This window comes from Chiloscyllium plagiosum, chromosome 4, assembly GCF_004010195.1.
Source record: "Chiloscyllium plagiosum isolate BGI_BamShark_2017 chromosome 4, ASM401019v2, whole genome shotgun sequence".
NCBI lineage: Eukaryota > Metazoa > Chordata > Chondrichthyes > Orectolobiformes > Hemiscylliidae > Chiloscyllium > Chiloscyllium plagiosum.
Window position 1 is genome coordinate 63,118,934 of NC_057713.1, and position 19,986 is coordinate 63,138,919.

The window sequence follows — 19,986 nt, forward strand, 5'->3', positions numbered from 1 at the left end:
GCCACTGCAGCGGACAGCTGAAACTGACAACCGGAAGCTGCAGAGACAAACCACTATAAATGCCGGAGGAAACATCACAGAAGCACTTCACAGGAGGCTTCCAAGCACTGAGAATGTCACCTAGACAGGGGACGAAACATCTGCAACACAAATTCCCAACTCGGCGAACAGAACCACAACAACAGGGAAGAGAGGAAATAGCAGAGGTACTGGCAAAAATTTTCAACTCCTTTCTGGTCACAGGTGACTGGAGGACAGCCAGTGTGGTATCATTATTCAAAACGGAAACAAGCGATAAACCAGGAAGCTACAGGCCAGTCAGTCTAACCTCGGGAGTGGGGAAACGACTGAAAGCAATTCTAAGGGGAGGCAAGGATTAATCAAGAATAGTTAGCATGCTTTTGTTACACAGAGGTCATGGCTGATCAACTTTACTGCATTTTTGAAGAGGTGACCAAATGTGTAGATGAGGACAATGCTTTTGATATGACCTACTTGAAGTTCAGGAAGGCTCTGCTATTGTACTGCATGGGAGACTGATAGTGAAGGCAATATCCAGGGATCCAAGGAAATTTGGCAAATTGGTTCCAGAATTGGCCACGTGGAAGGAAGCATAGGGCAATGATCAAGAGGTGTGTTTATGACTGCAAGCTTGTGTCCAGTGGGGTTCCACAGGGATCAATGTTGGGCCCCTTGCTGTTTCTGATATATATAAATGATTTAGACTCTAATGTAGGAGGGTGGTTCAGTAAGTTTGCAGATTCTACAAAAATTGGTGGGGTGGTAAATTGTGGGGAGGATAACTTCAGATTACATGAGGATATAGGTGGGCTGATCAATGACAAATGGAATTCAATCCAGATAAGAGTGAGATGATGCACTTGGTCAGGACAAACAATGCAAAAGAATACATGAGCAGAAGGACTCTAGAGAGCACTGAGGATTAAAGGAAACTTGGTGAACATGTTCACTGGTCCCTTAAGGTTGTGGGGCAGTGAATAACAAGGTGTATGGGGTCTATGCCTTTATTAGCAGAAGCATAGATTTAAACAACAGGAATTGAATAAATATTTGGTTCAACCACAGCTAGAGTATTGTGTTAACTTCTAGAATCCACGTTACAGGAGGGAAATGAATGCTCAGGAGATGATTTGCCACTGGGTAGCTCCTGAGCATGGGGAAATCTGATTAAGGAATGATGGAATCCAGCAAGTGAAACATAAGTCAGCCAATTGCACTAGGTAGATAAGGGAAAGCATGAGAAACAAGTACACATTTCACGAAAATATGGATGCAGGATTAAATTGCATTGAATTGCATTTAGATTGCAAAAATATTATTCTTTTTGGAGATAGCTTGTTAACTAGCAAAGACACAGCCTAAAATTCAAGGGTAAAATATTGTGTATCAACGAGAATACAGTGTTTATACAATTCAGATATAAGATCCAATCATTACACAGTGTGTAATTACCTGCTTTGGTCCAAGCGATGATTGGAATTGGATTACCTTCCGCTGCACAGTCAAAATCTACAGTATGCCCCTCAATAACTTCCTGATTCTTTGGTGTAACTGTGAACCTAGGAGGAGCTGGAGATAAAATAAATGTAACAGTTAACACAAAAACTATTAAGAAATAAATATGGAGAAAGTAAGTCAAATAAAAATAACCTCTCAAATAACAATGGTTACTGTAATTTGTGCAAACCTAACAAAGCATTACATGTATAAATAAAATGTGACGTGTTATCCAACCATGCAGTCTCTAAATTCAGATAAATTAATGCATATCTAGAGATTGATCTAGTTAATTTAATTATCTCAGACATGACAGCAATATATATGAATGGAATTGACTAGAAATAATGTGTAGATGCAGGATCATTTCACACGGTACTCTAATAATACAATAACACATATTGTTGTGTGATCCTCTGTCCAACCTTAAATCATATACATAATTGCATTTAGTTTGGAAAGTACGGTTTATTTTTGTATCAAGCTGAGAAATGGCAGGAATGAACATTTTTTTCCCAATTAAATGAATCCATTGCCTCATTTTCCTCACAAGGTGGTGTAGTGTATAATAAAGAAGATTATTTCAGAGTACAATAGGAACTTGATCAGATGGGTCAATGGGCCAACTAGAAAGATTAAAAAAGGGATTGTTTTGTAAATGTGCACAATGTGATGAATGATAAAGACTAATGAGCTGTGTAGTTTTTGTTCCAGAGGGCATGAAGTGTTTTAAAAATGAAATAAATTATGGCACCTTACATCATAACTTGTCATCAGACAAAATCTGCATTCTGAAGAATCGGCAATTCCTCCTGATTAAGAATTAAGAAGATTTTCTATAGGAGCAATGCAGGTACCATATATTGCACCCTGGATCTATCTCATTGCTGCTTTAATATGATCATAAAGGTGGTGGAGCCTCTCGTCCTTCTGTAGTTTACATGGGTCACCTGATGAATATGTACTATGTAGTTTTGTTGGTATTGCAGAGATCTCTCATGTTTGGCTGGGTATCAAAAGCTCCAATTATCTCTGATGTGAAGGTGCCAGTGTTGGACTGGCATGGATAGGTCAGAAATCACACAGCGTCAGGTTATAGTCCAACAGGCTTATTTGAAATTATAAGCTTTCAGAGCGCTGTCCCTTTGTCAAGTGAACCTTTGTCACCTGATGAAGAAGCAGCACTCTGAAAGCTTGTAATTTCAAATAAACCCATTGGTCTATAACCTGGTATCATGTGACCTCTGATCAGGCCAATTATCTCAACAGTGGATTCTAAATACACAATTTGATTGTGAGTTTAAAGAAGCCATTAAAGATCAGCTGTATTTGATGTGGATTCCGAATAGAATTTTATTTATTTTTATAAGAAATTAACCACTTTAGCTTTGAATGGATTCATGGAAGGGGAATTCTTTTCAATATGAGGTGTGTAGGAGTGACAGCTGTAATAGATAAATCCAGATTCTGGATTAGTGGTGCTGGAAGAGCACAGCAGTTCAGGCAGCATCCAAGGAGCAGCGAAATCGATGTTTCGGGCAAAAGTCCTTCATCAGGAATAAAGGCCTGAAGCGTGGAGAAATAAGCTAGAGGAGGGTGGGGGTGGGAAGAAAGTAGCATAGTGTACAATGGGTGAGTCAGGGAGGGGATGAAGGTGATAGGTCAGGGAGGAGAGGGTGGAGTGGATAGGTGGAAAAGGAGATAGGCAGGTAGGACAAGTCCGGAATTGCAGCGGGAGAGGGACTCCGAGATTCTTGTAGAGCGAGGAGGAAAACTCCAGCCAAGCCTGTGCCACAGAGTTAAAAGTACAAATACAAGTTTGGCTGCAGCGCCATACACAGCAAATGGCAGTGTTCCCAACTGTTTTTTTTCCTGCAGTGCACTCTTCTGGGGTGAGGGGTGATTAATTATTTAGTGGGCTGCATTGTTGCCTCCCAATGTTGAACCATTTCATTGCTGCTCCTCCTCCTCACCATTCATGTTACTGTAAGTGTATGCCATTGGGAATGTCAACTCCTGAGAAGCAGCAGCAAATGAATGCTTGGGGCTAAATACTCTTGCTGTTGTGACGATCAGTGCAAAATAAGAATAGAGAGAAATGGTTAAAAAAAGAACCAGAGCAAAAATTTTTCACCCAGCTGAAGAAATCACTCATTCATCTCTCCAGACTCATAAACATCTTGAACTCTGCTAGTCGCACATAATATTGTCAGCTGCTGTGCCTTTTCATTCTCTATCTCATCTATGATAGGTGGATTGCAGGTGCAAAACAAGGAAACTTGGAGCTGCAACATTTATTATACTATATGTGATTGACACAGATTAGGCCAAAAAACATAAAAATTGAACTAATTTTAGCATGGAACAGCTCATTCTCATGCTTTTACCACAAAGTTATTTGCTCATGATGGCCAGGAAACATGTTGAACATAGTAAATAAATTCAACCCCTGTAATCCAGTAAATTAGACATACAAAGACTAGAGAGTGAAGCATGATTCAAACATTGTTCACCAATATTTTTCAATAATGAGAAAAATAGAGAGCTATGAAATAAATCAGGAGAAAAGTCTATGTACTTTAATTGAAGCTGAAATCTGGATTCAGCACTTGGAACATATTCATGGCTTCTCCTTTTGACTTTCATTCATACAACATGCAGCAGTTGTAAACTCATTTGATAGAAAAGTTGGAAAGTTCATTCCAGAGCAGTCAACAATCCAGGCTGTATTTAAAACTGCAATAGCAAACCATGTTCCTGCAAGTGGGAATCAGCCTAGGACATGAAGACATACAGAAAGGGAGAAAAAAAAAGGGATAGAAATGGAAGGTGGGAATGACGGAAGGATGAAAGACCTGAAATCGACATACAACTACCTGAAAAAAACAAATACACAAGAAAATAATAATTTTTGAAATGTGGAAGGTGAATCTAGTGTTTGGGACCCTGTGGATGTGGCCATATGGATCTCATTGACTATAAGATCCTTGATTGAGGTTTTTTACCCATGTCAAACAGGGAGGCCTGGCTGACAAATAAAAACAAGCAATTCAAAAGGTCTCCTCAGTCTAGAAATGAGCTTTGAGCTGGCTGAGCCAATCCCATGGACTGTGCACAGATAAATAAAGGGTAACTTGTTAACAGGATACCGGCCTCTATGCAGTTAATTCAGTGAGAAAAAACAAAAAAAAAGTCTTGCTGATTGCAGTGAAAGAGGTGTCGAAGTGGCATGTGACTCTTGAATGAGAGGAATTTATTGTTGTTGCAAGCAACAAGAAATTGAGCTTAGAGATCTGAAAGAACTTATCATTTTTAATTTTACCAGTCCCGCAAACTTTTGAGGGGATTATACGGACTGCCCAATTTACTTTTCATTGCCTTCAACTGAAAATAAAATCAGGCAAGCAGTAAATTGCAGGTTTACTCCTGCCAGTATTCTGATCAGTAAATTAGCTTAATACTTGACTACTAATAAAAGTTTAAAACATAACAATCATGCGTAACACAGACAGAAATGGCAGACTGCAGTAGAAATAAGGGATTGTTGCCAGGAACCATAGCTACATCAAGGAGGAGAAAAAGGACCATAGCAGCCGCATTTCTTTCTTTTTTAAGAAGCATAAGAAGTGCTAGTTTATTTTGCAAGACATTGTAAGGAAAGATCGAGATACATCAACAAAGTATCTCCAATTTAAATAATTTGTCTATTGAAACTTCATTACAGATTCCATTAGAGAATTAACCATCTATAACAATTTCTATATTAGTAGACCAAGAAATAATTTGAATTAAGGGAAATCATTTGTTGAATGTGAAACATGGTTAAGGTCATAAATTATCTTTTAACTCAATGTTCAAGTACTGTCTTGCTTCAATGGCTTTCTACTTATTATGTAGTTTAGGATGGTTATGAAAATAAATAATCAGTTGATCTAGCATATGTTTAAGAACCAACTTACGGAGGGAAATTAATGAAATTAATTCAGAATAATGAATTATTTTTATTTAATATACTGAAATCTGAATTTCATTTCAATAACTTATATTCAGGTTATTTAAAAGTATTTTGAACTAGTGCATTTTTATTTCATTGAGAAATAATATATCATTTTGTTGGAAAATTAAGGTTTGAACAGGGCTGTTGGTATTTTCTACTCAGTGACTGAGACAGAATCTTGATTGCACTGAAAATACTAAAATAGTACATAGAGAAGCAAACAGTTGGTTATGAAAGTAAGGTTCAGCGAGGTGACTGGCCATTACCAAATGGTGTACCAATACAGTGCCAAATGTTGGAATGATGCCATCACTAAAATGATATATAAGAACAAGTGCCAAAAGGCCACACAGTGCCTGACTTTTGATATTGAAGAGGGCAGCTTCAGTGTGGAAAATTCCCAATCTGCTGACCCACCTCAGTAAAATGTATGCCAAAATGTAAAATTTTCATTCCAGGTAGCAGGGTAGAGTTGGGCTGCCAGAAGCAGCATATTGGTGATCACGGGGCAAGGTGAGTGTTGTGGCTGGTTGCCTTCCCAGCTGCTTCAGAAGCTGTTAGACCCTCTAGCCTGTCAATCGAAGCAGTCCAACTTTTTTTAACCCTCGTTGCAGCTTTTTCTTTTAGATTTAAAAGCAGATGATTAAAACAAAATTACAAATCAATCTGTTATTCAGACCTAATCAAACCTTCCACTGCATAAATTCATGGCTCCCACACAGTCGCTGAAATAAGCTCTGTTTGAAATCAGTATGCAGTTGAAATGGCCCTGCTAACTTTGGGTTTCTCTTCTGAACGAATCAGGTCCTACCTCTATCCTCTGAGGGCCAAGATATAGGATTAGTCAGGAGGACATAGCTATAGCACCAATTAAGTTGAAAACAAAGTTGGAAAGTATGAAATAAAAACAGAAATTGCTGGTGGAACTCAGCAGATCTGACAGCATCTGTGGAGATAAAGCAGAGTTAACTGATAAAGAGTCACCAGACTCGAAATGCTAACTCTTCTTCGCTTTCTCCATCGATGCTGCTAGACCTACTCAGTTTCACCGACAATTGCTGTTTTTGTTTCATATCTTCAGCATCCACATTTCTTTGTACTAATTTGGAAATGCTGATTTCAAAGGAGAAAGAACAGCCCATTGAAGAGATCCTCAATATAGTGTTACAAAGTTGTGTGGAATACTCATGAATTGAAAGGCAGTACATGGTCCCTTTAAGAGATTGTGCTTTGTCTGTGTGTGGAAGTTTGCAAGCATTGTACAGAAAGCCCCAAAACTGAAACAAGTGTATCAAAGGGAGTTACAATTTGCAGGCAAAACAACAATCTTGCTTTGATGTTTTGGCAACAAGCTGGACTCAGCCAATTAATTTAAACCAAACCCGTAGAAACTGAAAATCTGTCAAATTTAAATCTGATGGTATTGACAACCTTGAACCAATCTGATTGTAAAGAAATGAGTAGGTAATCAAGGATTTAAAAGGTGTGAGCATTTTGAAAATTGGGGCGAGCCAAATGCCATCTGAAGAGATAAGAACTTTCCAGCTCAAGAAAAAAAAGCACCATCTATTCATAAAAGTACCCAGCACTCTTAGATAATCTTCCTGACACCAGAATTCAGTGGAGAGAGGTGTTCAGAACAGAAGAAATTATAGAGGAAACATCCCTGCCAGCAGAATCGGCAAAAGAAAGACTAGAGAGATGAAGGAGCATTTCCGAAGGCACATTGTGTGTGAAGTTTGAGAAACTAAGTTTTAATTTATTGTTTTGCAATGTAAGTGGGATTTGAATTTATTCGAACAGCATCTTATTAGGAACTTGTCTTTTTCGGAAATAGGTAGTTAGAGAGGGATTGTTCAGTTGATTAGTAATTTGGTTAATCTGTTCACTGTTGAAGTTAGATAAATAAATTGTTACTTGTTAATTATTGAGTGGGTGGAAGGATTTCATTTCATTTAACCACGTCTTTATAACGGATTGGGGTAAGAGGGAGGTTATACCACTTTTCACACTTTTTAAAATCAGATTATGAGGTGAGGTTATCTTCTCTGGGTGTTTCAGTTTTAATTATCAGAGGGGTGTCGAACTCCTGCAACAACTGCAAATAATCACATCTGAGCTAAAAGAAACACAAAGATTGTTAAAGAAACTTAACATGTCTGGCAGCATCAGTACACAGAGAACATAGTTAACATTTTGAGTCCAAATGACTCTTTGTCAGAAAGGGATTGGAAAATGATTGCTTTAGTATTTACAACAGAGGTGTGGGAGGTGAAGGAAACAGATAGTGTCCAATGTAAAACACAAAATGATTGTTAATGGTAGTGAAAAAGAAAAAAAACAAATGAAGTGGTTGGAAATTAAGATGGAAAAGGAAGAGAATGGGTCTTCTTAACTGAGAACAAAGGAAACAAGATAAGGCTGTTTGGGAAGTGAATAGAGGAAAGTGAAGAACAAACATCACTGTGGAATTCAATGCTGAGATTTAGAGGCCCTAATGTTCATGTTTGGAAAATGAGGTGCTGTTCCCCAAGCGTGTGTTGTACCTCATTGGAACACTGAAGCAAGCTGATGACGGAAACGTTTAGGTCATTCCTACAGCCAGGGCCGCAAGCCTTTTGTCTCACCAATGCAAAAGAGATGACATTAGTGAGCAGAGAATGCAGTACAATAGATTGAAATAACTACAACTGAAATATTGTTTCACCTGGAAGAGGTGTTTGGGGCCTTGAACAATAGTGAGGGAGCAGATGAATGGTAAAGTGATACACCTTCCACAATTGCAATGGAAGGTGCCATGGAGGAATGAGGAGGTATGATGGAGGAGTAGACCAGGGTGTCATGGAAGGAATGGTCCCTATAGAAAGGTGACCATGAAGGAGACGGGAAGTTGTGTTTTGTGATGATATCATGCTGCATGTAGCAAAAATGGCTAAGGATGATCCTTTAAATTCACAGACCAGTGTTGTAAAAATTGAGGACAAGAAGAAAACTATCATTGTCTGGGAATGATAACAGGACAGGAAATGGGTTGGACAGGGCTGAGGGCCTGTCAACCACAATGGAAGGGAACTTTCTGTTGATGAAAAAGTAGAATTAGAATAGAGTTAGTATAGAATTAGATTTTATTGTACTTGTATTCAAGTACAGTGAAAAGTGTAATGAGTTGCCATTCTTGGCAACATCTCAGGTACAAAAGTAGCTAGGTACAAAATCTTAGGTCCAAAATAGAAGATAGAAAAATAAAGCAATATGTTAAAAGTTCAACATTACAGAGGTCATGTCAGAGGCAGCCCAGTGCAAGATGGCATTATCAGAACAGATGCAACAGAGATAGAGAAACTGGGAGAACAAAATGGAATTCTTGCAGGAAACACTGTGTGAAAAGATGTTATCAAAGCAACTGTGGGAGTCGGTGGGTTTGTAATGGATATTGGTGGACAGCCTATCCTTAGAAATGGAAACAGTGAAGTCAAGGAAGGGAAGGGAAGAATCAGAAATGGCCTAGGTCAAGGTGAGAGAAAGATAGAAATTAGAAGCAAAACTATTAATTTTTTCAATTCTGGACAAGAGCAGGAAGCAACAACAAAGGCACCATCAACATTACGGAGAAAGAACTCCCTCCAGCTTAATAATATCCTTCCTATAACACTATGACCAGAACTGGACTCAGTACTCCAGAAGAGGCTGCACCAATGTCATGTACAACCACAACATGGCTGCCCAACTCCTATAATCAAAGTACTGAGCAGCAGAAGCACGCATGACATAGAGTCAAGATAGGAAGAAGTAAGTTCAGGTGGGGCAAGAACAGGAAGAAAAAATGGATCTGTCAAGGCAGTTCTCTTTGTGGATTTTGGGGAAGAGATAGAAACATGGGTTCTATCTGGGGTCTATGAGGTGGGAAACAATGAAGGGGAGATATCCAGAGGAGATTAGGTCAGTGGCATTCCTGGAAATAACAGCTTGTTGATCAATGATGGAGTCATGTTCCAGCAGAAAATAGGAGAAAGTGTCTGAGAATTGGCCCTCAGCCTCAGATGACAACAGCACCATCCTTATCAGCAGTTTTGATTACAAAATCAAGATTGGACCTGACAAAATGGAGTGCAGCAAATTCAGAGAGAGGTAGATTAGAGTGAATGATGGTAGCAGAGAATTTAAGGCAGCCAATGTCACATCTGCAGTTCTCAACATCTTTTGGCCTGTACCTCTACACCATTTGTTCATTTCATCCCTCCTCCACCTCTATCTTACACATGTAAACAAAACATTTCTAATATCGCTCAGTTCTGAAGAAGAGTCATATTGAACTCAGAGCACAATGCTGTTTCTCTCTCAACAGACTGTGCCAGACCTGCTGATCTTCTCCAGCATTCTCTATGTGTTTCAGATTTCCAGCACCCACAGTATTTGGCATACAGTTGATCCATTGCTGTCTCTCAGAGTCAATACAAACCAGCAATCAGGCCCAATAGTTTTACCAATAAACCATTAGGGACTCATCATAAACCAAGGGTTAAGACATTTAACCAATAAACAACTTGAAAATTGGGGGGGAAAACAGTGTTGAAGACCCTGTAAAGCACGGTAGGAGAGATGCAGGAGAAAATAATTTAAAAATCTGTCAGGTTTATAGGCTTTGCTTTGGACACTGCCTAAATATTTGATGAGATTACAGAACTGGTGAGGTTTTATACCCATGTGCTGACAGTTGGATAATTTGATATTGTAATATTTTATGGCAACATTCAAATAATGAGTGTATGACAGAAATTAGATTTTTTTCATTTCAAATCTTTGATATGCATTTGCAATGCAATTCCCTCTTTGTCTATTTGCATGTGTATTTTGGCTGCCATTGCAAAATCAAGTCCATTACTTTCTACAATCATTTATTTTTCTCATAGCTCCTCTCAGGTCCTACTTTCCCTTTACAGATTCTTGTCATATTACCTTTAGCTAAGCCAATGACTCCTCGGCCTTTATACACTGTTGCAGCTATTCTAGTCTTGAATCCCCTTTGAATAAACCCATTGTCAGTTTATGTGCCTCTCTTAACATCCTTGGAGGGTCCATTGAGACAGCCATTCAACCAGTAGCAGTTTCAACAGCTCCATTTTCCTCCTCATCTTCCTACCCCTTTTGGGGCTACCTTTGTCCATTTTTTCCTGCTAACATTCCCCACCACAGCCCTGATGGACTCTGATCACCGGCAGGTCAGTGACAGGAACTGTATTACATCAATGAAATCTAATCTGGGAAAAATGACCTTCTCAAATGACAAAAGAGGGAACAAAGAATATGAACAATTTGTCCGATTATTTTAAAATGAAATCTATCAAATACCAAAACTGGACAGAAATTTTAAACTGCTTTCTGACAAATCTCAACAAAAGAAAAAAATGGTACAACAGCAACAACTTATTTTGCATTACAAGGCACTTTACAGGAATATTACACTATAAAACTTGGTCAAAGAGATAGAAGAATGAAGACTGTCTTGAAAGAAGGGATCTAGAGAGTCAGAGGTATGTGGGAGGTAATTATAGCGCTTAGAGCATAGCCAGCTAAAAGCATCAAAGGTGGAGCAATTAATTCAAGGATGCTCAAGGGGCCAGGATTAGATTAATGAAGTGGGTTGTAAAGTTAGAGAAGTTACAAAGATAAGCAATAGTTAGGCCAAAAATGGATTTGCAAGAATGAGAGTTCCTAAACCCGGTTTTCTTGGGAGCTAATGTAGGAATGATGACTGAGTGGCATTTTAAGTTAAGTGGAGAAAGTGAGGTCTGCGGATGCTGGAGATCAGAGCTGAAAATGTGTTGCTGGAAAAGCGCAGCAGGTTAGGCAGCATCCAGGGAACAGGAGAATCGACATTTCGGGCATAAGCCCTGAATAAGTATAATTCCTGAAGAAGGGCTTATGCCCGAAACGTCGATTCTCCTGTTCCCTGGATGCTGCCTGACCTGCTGCGCTTTTCCAGCAACACATTTTCAGCATTGTAAGTTAAGTCACCAGCAGCAAGATGGTTGACAACATAAGGTGTACAAAAGACTGAATCTGGGACACGAGCCAGGAGTGCATCAGATTAGACAAGTCTAGACACAGCAAAATCACACACATGTTACAGTGCAGAGGGATCCATTTGGCCTATCAGACTAGCTGTCTGGGTATTTTAATTTAGGGCTAAACTTCAGTCTTTTCCCTGCAATTCTTTCCTCAAATAATCATCAGTGCTCTGGATGTAGGTTTGCTCGCTGAGCTGGAAGGTTTATTTTAAGACATTTCATCACCATACTAAGTAACATCTTCAGTGAGTCTCCGGACGAAACACTGCTGATGATTCCTGCTTTCTATTTGTAGGTTCGGGTTTCTTTGGGTTGGTGATGTCATTTCCTATGGTGATGGCATTTCCTTTTTTTTCAAGGGGTGGTAAATTGGGTCTAAGTCAATTTATTTGTTAATAGAGTTCCGGTTGGAAGTTCCAACTGGAACTCAAGCAACAAACACATTGACTTGGACTTGATTTACCACCCCCTGAGAAAAAGAATAGGAAATGCCATCATCATAGGAATTGACATCACCAACCCAAAGAGCAGTGCTTCATCCGGAGGCTCACTGCAGATGCTACCTAGTATGGTGACGAAATGTCTGAAAATGAACCTTCCAGCTCAGCAAGCAAACCTACATCCAGTACGTCGACTGGAACAACAAATCTTCTCAAAGCTCGTTAATCATCAGTTCTCTCTTGAATGTCTCAGTTGAACCTGCCTCTACCACATTACCAGGGAGTGCATTCTAAACCCTAAATATTTGCGGAATGAAATAGTTTTTTTCACCTCAATTTGCATCTTCTGCAATTTCATTAACATTGTATCTCCGGGTTCTCAATTCTTTAAGTATGGCAACAGTTTCTCTTTATCTATGTGTCAGACCTGTCATGCTTTTGATAACTTCTATCAATTTCCTCTAAGTCCACACTCATCCAGGGAAGTCAGTTCCAATTTCTTCAATCTTTCCTCATAACTTAATTTTCTTGACCCTGGAATCATCACAGGAAATGTATTCTGCATTCTCTCCAATGCATTCACATCATTCCAATAGTGTAGCACCCAAAACTGTACAAAATACTCCAGATGAAATCTAACCAGTGCCTGTTAAGTTTCTGCTCTTGTACTCCATTAATGAAGCCTATCAAGGGCATAAATAAGAGCTTCAGCAACAGATGAGTTGAGGTACAGGTGAATTCAGGCAATATTACAGAGGTGAAAAAAGTGGTTTTTAGTGATGGTGCAAATACGTTGTCAGAAATTTACGTAAGGGCCAATTGAGACACCAAGACTTTGAACAATCTGATTTAGTCTCAGGCATTGCCAAGAAGAGGGGTGCAGTCAGTAACTAGAGAAGAGGTTTGGAATGTGAACTGAAAATGATTACTTCAGACTTCATAATAGTCAATTGAAGGAAATTTATGCTCATCCAGGACTGGATGACATAGAAACAGGATGAAATTTAATAGCAATGATGAATCAAAAGAGGTGGTGGTGAGGTAGAACTGGTAGCATCAGCGTACATGTGAAATACTGATGCAATGCTTTCAATTTGGATGTTGTTGCTCCTGTACATGAGGAAAAGAGGAGGCCAAGGAATGTCTTTGAAAGATAGCTAAGGTAACTGTGTTGGAGCAGCAAGAGATGCCCGTGCATTTGATTCCTTGGCAAATATTAGATCGATACAAATGAAACTGAATGCCAGCTGTCAGCCTTATCAGAATAAATAAACATTTGTTTGGATTGCTCTGCTTTTTGCATCATGTTGATTGACTGGGAGCCGACAGCACCATGAGTCATCATGTGTATCTCTGAAGGACTCTGTGCATGCCACATGACACATGCCCCAGGGTGTTGTCTGTTCCAGAGAATCATTACTGATCAGCACTCTGTGAAACTATTTCTTCCCTAATAATTAATTGTAAATTTGGTTGAAATTGATTGAAAATAAATAGAGTAATAACAATGAGCTCTGGACTTTGCTGGTTTCATGGTTATTAAAATTCATTTATGGTGGTTCAGTGGTTAGCACTACTGCCTCACAGTGCCAGGGACCCGGGTTCGATCCCTTGGGTGACTGTCTGTGTGGAGTTTGCACGTTCTTTCCATGTCTACTCCAGGTGCTCTGGTTTTCTCCCACAGCCCAAAGTCCATTCCTGATGAAGAGCTTATGCTCGAAATTCTGACTCTCCTGCTCTTTGGATGCTGCCTGACCAGCTGTGCTTTTCCAGCGCCACAGTTTTGACTCTGATCTCCACCATCTGCAGTCCTCACATTCTCATGGTCCAAAGATGTGCAGGATAGGTGAACTGACCATGCTAAATTGCCTATAGCATTCAGGGATCTGCTGGTTAGGTGCATTGGTCAGGGGAAATGTAAAGTAAATAGGCTAGAGAGGATGGGGATGGTTCTGAGTGGGATACTCTTCCAAGGGTCAGTGTTGGGCCAAATGGCCATTTTCCACACTGTAGTGACTCTATGATTTGTTCACCTGCTTTGTTTGTGATCATTTCTAGCTAATAAAAAAATCCTATTTCTTATGTAGTACATGCACAGTCTATTGAGTGGAAAGTGAACAGTCCTTAAGATGTCAAGGTCTAAGTTATTTACCATGGAATTCCCTGCCTCTGACCTGCTCACCCATGCACAGTAGTTATGGGCGCTGTTCCAATTCAGTTTCGGGTAAACAGTAACTCAAAGAACAAAGAACATACAGCACGTACAGGCCCTTTATCCCTCCTAGCCTGCACTGACACATTTTGTCCTTCCATACTCAAACTGTCTTACAAGATCATATCTCTCTATTCCCTACCTATTCAGGTGCTTCCTAAATGCTGCTATTGTGTCTGCTTCCACAACCTCCTCTGGCAGCGGGTTCCAGGCACTCACCATCCTTTGTGTGAAAAACTTACTCCACTCATCTCCTTTAAAACATGCACCCGTGCACCCCCCCCCCCTCACCTTGAACCTCTGGTCTCCTCAGAATTGACCTTTCCACCCTGGAAAAAAAAAATTCTTTCCACTTTATCCATGCCATTTACAACCTTGTGGACTTCTATCAGGTTGCCCCTCAACTTCCTGTGTCCCAGTGAAAAGAAACACAGTCTATCCAACCTTTCTTCATAGCTAAAATCCTCCATACCAGGCAACATTTGAGTAAAACTTTTTGTACAGTTGCCAAACTTCAACATCCTTCTGGTAGTGTGTAACCAGAACTGTATGCAATATTCCAAATGTGGCCCAAGTGAAGTTCTATAAAGCTTCAGCATAACTTGCCTATCCTTACACACAATCACCCTTTCAATGAAAACAAGCATGCCATAGGCCTTTTCTTACTACCTTATCTATCTGCGCTGATGTCTTCAGTAATCTTTGGGCCTACACACCCAGATCCCTCTGCATATCAATACTCCAATGAACTCTGCCATTCACTGTATAATTTTGACCTGTACTCGACCTTTCAAAATGCATCACCGCACATATGTCTGGATTAAACTCCATCTGCCATTTTTCTGCCCATACCTTCAACTACTGTTTATCCGGCTGTATCCTCTGATAATCCTCCTCCACCACAACTACAACTCCACCAATCTTTGTATTGTCTACAATCTTTGTATTGTATAGTTTAATTATTGCTAATTAGACTAGCTATGTTTTCCTCCAAATCATTTATATTGACCATGAACTGTAGAGGTCCCAGCACTGATCCCTGTGGAACACCACAACTCAAAACCCTGCATTTCAAAAAACATCCTTCCACTGCTCCCTTTTCTATGATAAAGCCATTTTTGTATCCATTTTACCAGCTCACTTCTGAAGTCCCCCTTCAACTCCCCCTCCCACTCCACCAAGGACATGCAGGTCCTTGGACTCCTCCATCGCCAGACCATAGCAACACGATGCCTGGAGGAAGAGCGCCTCATTTTCCGCCTCGGAACGCTCCAATCACAAGGGATGAACTCAGATTTTTCCAGTTTCCTCATTTCCCCTCCCCCCACCTTGTCTCAGTCCCAACCCTCGAACTCAGCACCACCTTCCTAAGCTGCAATCTTCTTCCTGACCTCTCCGCCCCCACCCCCACTCTGGCCTATCACCCTCACCTTAACCTCCTTCCACCTATCGTATTTCCAACGCCCCTACCCCAAGTCCCTCCTCCCTACCTTTTATCTTAGCCTGCTTGGCACACTTTCCTCATTCCTGAAAAAGGGCTCATGCCCGAAACGTCGATTCTCCTGCTCCTTGGATGCTGCCTGACCTGCTGCGCTTTCCCAGCAACACATTTTCAGCTCTGATCTCCAGCATCTACAGTCCTCACTTTCTCCTTCAAAGTTCTACCCCATCCAAGCCCCTAGTACAAAATGAGTCCAAGTCAATATAGGGGAAGTTAAAATCACGCACCACAACAACCCTGCTGCTCTTACATCTTTCCAAAATCCGTCTATATATTCTTTCTTCTACCTCCCATTGGCTATTGGGAGGCGTGTAGTAGACCTCAAGTGTTGTGATTTCACCTTTCCTATTCCTGAGTTCTACCCATATTTTTTTCATACAGCTGTGAGCTACTCCTTTATCGGGAATGTGATTCCCCTACCCCTTTTATCACACCTGAAACATCTAAATCCTGACACATTCAGCTACCATGCCTGTCCCTCTTTCAGCCAAGTCTCCATAATTGCAATAATGTCATAGTTTCAACTAATCAAAGCTCTAACTCCAAGAATGTTGATCATGGGAATGATTCAGCCATAGCAATGCCATCAAGGGAAATAGTTTAGATTTTATCTTATTGGGGAGGATAATTCCTGCTACTTGTGTGGCACAATTATTATTTGCCATTTTATCAGCCTCCAAGCCTGAATGTTTTGAAGGTCCTGCTGTACACAGATAGACTGTTTTTCTTTCCAAAGAATTGTAAATCATACTGAAAAGCACACATGCACCAGCTTCTCTGATCGCATTTTGGACAGAATGTTATTTTTGAAGCAACTTAAGATGTTTAGACCTTGGTCACTGCACTGAGGAAATCTAACAATGACGTCTTAGGGGTGAGATGGTTGGCTTCTGACAACTACAACCATCTTCCTTTGTGCTCTCATGATTGTAATTAGTTCTCCTCCCCAATTCCCACAAACTTCAATTTTAAGGTTCCTTGCCACCACATTCTGTCAAATACTGCCTTACTGTCAAAGTCAGTTACTCACATGTCACTGTTGAGGTTAAGTGGAAGAATAATTATTTGTGGTTAGTGTCATGTTTATTATTTGGTTGCTGCATCTAAAAGAATATTTTATATAGCCTCGCAGATTTGTAAGGGACATTTAAAAATCATTACTTCTTTGAACTCTATTATTGTTCTCAGTAGATTGTCATGCTCCAGTTGCTCAAATACTGCCATTAATTGGGAAACAATGGTTGCCAACATGATAATTTATTTCAGGTACTGAAATATTTATGTCTTTTTCTATGAAAAATACATTAGCATTTATGTTTTGTACACGATAGAATTATTATGCAAATTTCTATCCATTCAGTAAAGCAGTTTAAAGATAGAAAACAAGTCTGAAATGCTATGCAATCCTTTTGATGGCTTGTAGAACACAGGAAACAATTATCATAGACAGTAAAAGCTATTGTTCAGACTTGACTGAGCAAACCTGTTCAGAGCACAACTGGTAAGAGATGTATTCAACTTCGAATGAGCAGCAATTAAAGAAAAAAAACCATATTTGTTAGCCATGGGTTATCTTTTTAATTTTGTGTTCATAGTGAATTGTCTCCTTGAGGTATTTCATGAAGTCCAGTCCGATGCAGCATATTCTGGTATTGGTACAAACGTAGGGTAGTAAAATATTTATTGATAAAAGCAAAATATTGTGGATACTGAAGATCTGAAACAGCTTTAAAGTTCAGGAGAAATTCAGGAGGTCTGGCAGCATTAGTGAAAGGAGAAACTGAAGTAATGCTCTTCAGAAAGTGTTCTCTGGAACTGATTGAGGCCACCTGGCTTAGAGGGAACATTGCTACAGATGACAATACATCAGTTGATATAGCAGACAGTCGAAGCAAGTTTAGTGATTCCACAAACAACTACTAGCAGTGTACTGATATTGGTTGTGCACTCACTAAAGTCTAAAAAGTTTGGAAATGCTCTTCATTTTCATATTTTTGGTATTAAAAATATATAGCATGACAATAATAGGGATATGATGACTTTATCCTGCAATAACAACATCAACATTAATTTAGGAGCTGCAGTGATGGAATTTTATCACTAGAACCCACAGGAGAATTTCAGAAAATCAGAGTTTAAATCACTAAACGAATTTCTATCTATAAATAATGTGTATGTCAAATACCGATCTGCTATAATATGCATATACCTCTGACCAAAAAAAACAAAGAAATTAACTAACTCAACTAAAAAACAAAATAATCATCTAAATTAATGAAAGTATAACAAAGTTCTGTTTTGATTTGAGACTTTCTCACAATAATGCTGCATTACTAAATTATAGGAACAAGTTTCAAAGTAAAGCATAGACAACACTGTGGAATACAATTTGATTTCAGCTTTCTTTTTTTGCATGCCAATCTTGAAGAAATAAATTTTTGCCATTATTAGGCTACCAGTACAATTATTTTTAGGTCCTAAGTTGCTGTGGATTAATAAATGAAGGAACATTTTAATCATTGTTAATTTTAACAGGAGCAGGACTATGATAATTCTGATTATCATTGGTGAGAGTCACAGTCGTGTGATTTAAAATTCCAGGAAAAAATGGAGTGGCATAATTAATAATTTATTCTTCCCTTTGCACTATTCATGAGTCCCTATGATATTAATATTCTATGACAATAGCAACATTCCCCAGAAATGTTTGTTCATTGGGCCATAATTTGCTTTGATAGGGCATATAATAATATCTTCTATTAGGCCTGGCCAAAAACATCTAGGTTTCTGATTATGTTAAGGTAAGTTCAGACTGATCATTTTGCATTGAGAGAAACAGGGTATCTGGTACATAAGTGAACAGACCAAGTCGATATGTTGTTCTTTAACTGGTGACACTGAAGAATTATGAAAACAGTAGCGCAAAAGGCTAAGAAGGAAGAGTAAATTCAAGTGAATGAATTTAGTACCAAATAAGATCTAGAAAATGAAAAGTTGGAAAACAAGTGTGGATCAAGAGATAGAAAAGTAAAATGAAAAACAAAATCAATTTAGAATTTCACAACTTTAACATGCCTAAAGCAAACTAAAAAAAAGACTTGGAACTACTATTTTCAGTAAAGGTGAGGTTGATTGACAATACTTACCAGATCACATCATTAACAGGACAGTGCTGAAAGGGACAAGTCTAAACTTTCTGTGCTGTGTATTTAACAACTGCACAAATACTGCAACTTCATAATTGTTGTTATTAAGGCCTACCTGTTTAAGAAGCTAATAGTGAAGTGGTGCAACCCCCAACAACATTTGGACATTTGAGAGGGAAGATGTGCACTAATAATAATGGTAAGTGACATTTATCTTGACAGCAAATGCTTACTCATTATTTCTGACCACTGGGGTCAGAACCTTTTGGATTCTCCTTAATTCTATTTGCCAAAGCCAGACAGAAGGATTGCATTTTGTTGATACAGACTTTGTTTAAATAACGATGTCTCACAGTGAAAAACATTGCTAACCCTCCAAACAAATGCAAAAATTACAATGCTCAATTTCCTAATATGCTACATGTTGACAGATTAAAACTCAAGAGAATAATCAGAAATAAAATGACCCATGTTTGCTTGGTTGCAAAATTTGTAAGGGTTTTGGAGGAAAGTTCACACAGTTTTACTTATTTAACAAAGTAATTCTTGCTATTATATGGTAACTTTAGACAACAGGGTAAATACTATATTGGTATTGGTTAATAGTTGACATGGAGAAAGTGAGGTCTGCAAATGCTGGAGATCAGAGCTGAAAATGTGTTTCAGGAACAGCACAGCAGGTCAGACAGCATCCAGGGAACAGGAGAATCGACGTTTCGGGCGTAAGCCCTTCTTCAGGAATGAGGAAAGTGTGTCCAGCAGGCTAAGATAAAAGGTAGGGAGGAGGGACTTGGGGGAGGGGCATTGGAAATGCCATAGGTGGAAAGAGGTCAAGGTGAGGGTGATAGGTCAGAGTGGGGTGGGGTCGGAGAGGTCAGGAAGAAGATTGCAGGTTAGGAAGGCGATGCTGAGTTTGAGGGATTCGACTGAGACAAGATGGGGGGAGGGGTAATGAGGAAACTGGTGAAATCCGAATTCATCCCTTGTGATTGGAGGGTTCCTAGGCGGAAGATGAGGCGCTCTTCCTCCAACCGTCGTGTTGTTGTGGTTTGGTGATGGAGGAGTCCAAAGACCTGCATATCCTTGGTGGAGTGGGAGGGGGAG

At 39.4% G+C, this 19,986-nt stretch overlaps 1 protein-coding gene across 2 annotated transcripts in view; it reads right to left on the reverse strand.

Annotated features, from left to right (window-relative positions):
- Positions 1-19,986, reverse strand: part of LOC122549088 (peroxidasin homolog) — a 573,433-nt gene that overhangs the window by 134,781 nt on the left and 418,666 nt on the right. For both annotated transcript variants that reach the window (XM_043688313.1, XM_043688312.1), the window contains exon 11: positions 1,474-1,590. In XM_043688313.1, coding sequence (XP_043544248.1) covers positions 1,474-1,590 — 117 coding nt within the window. The remainder of the gene's footprint in view (positions 1-1,473; positions 1,591-19,986) is intronic.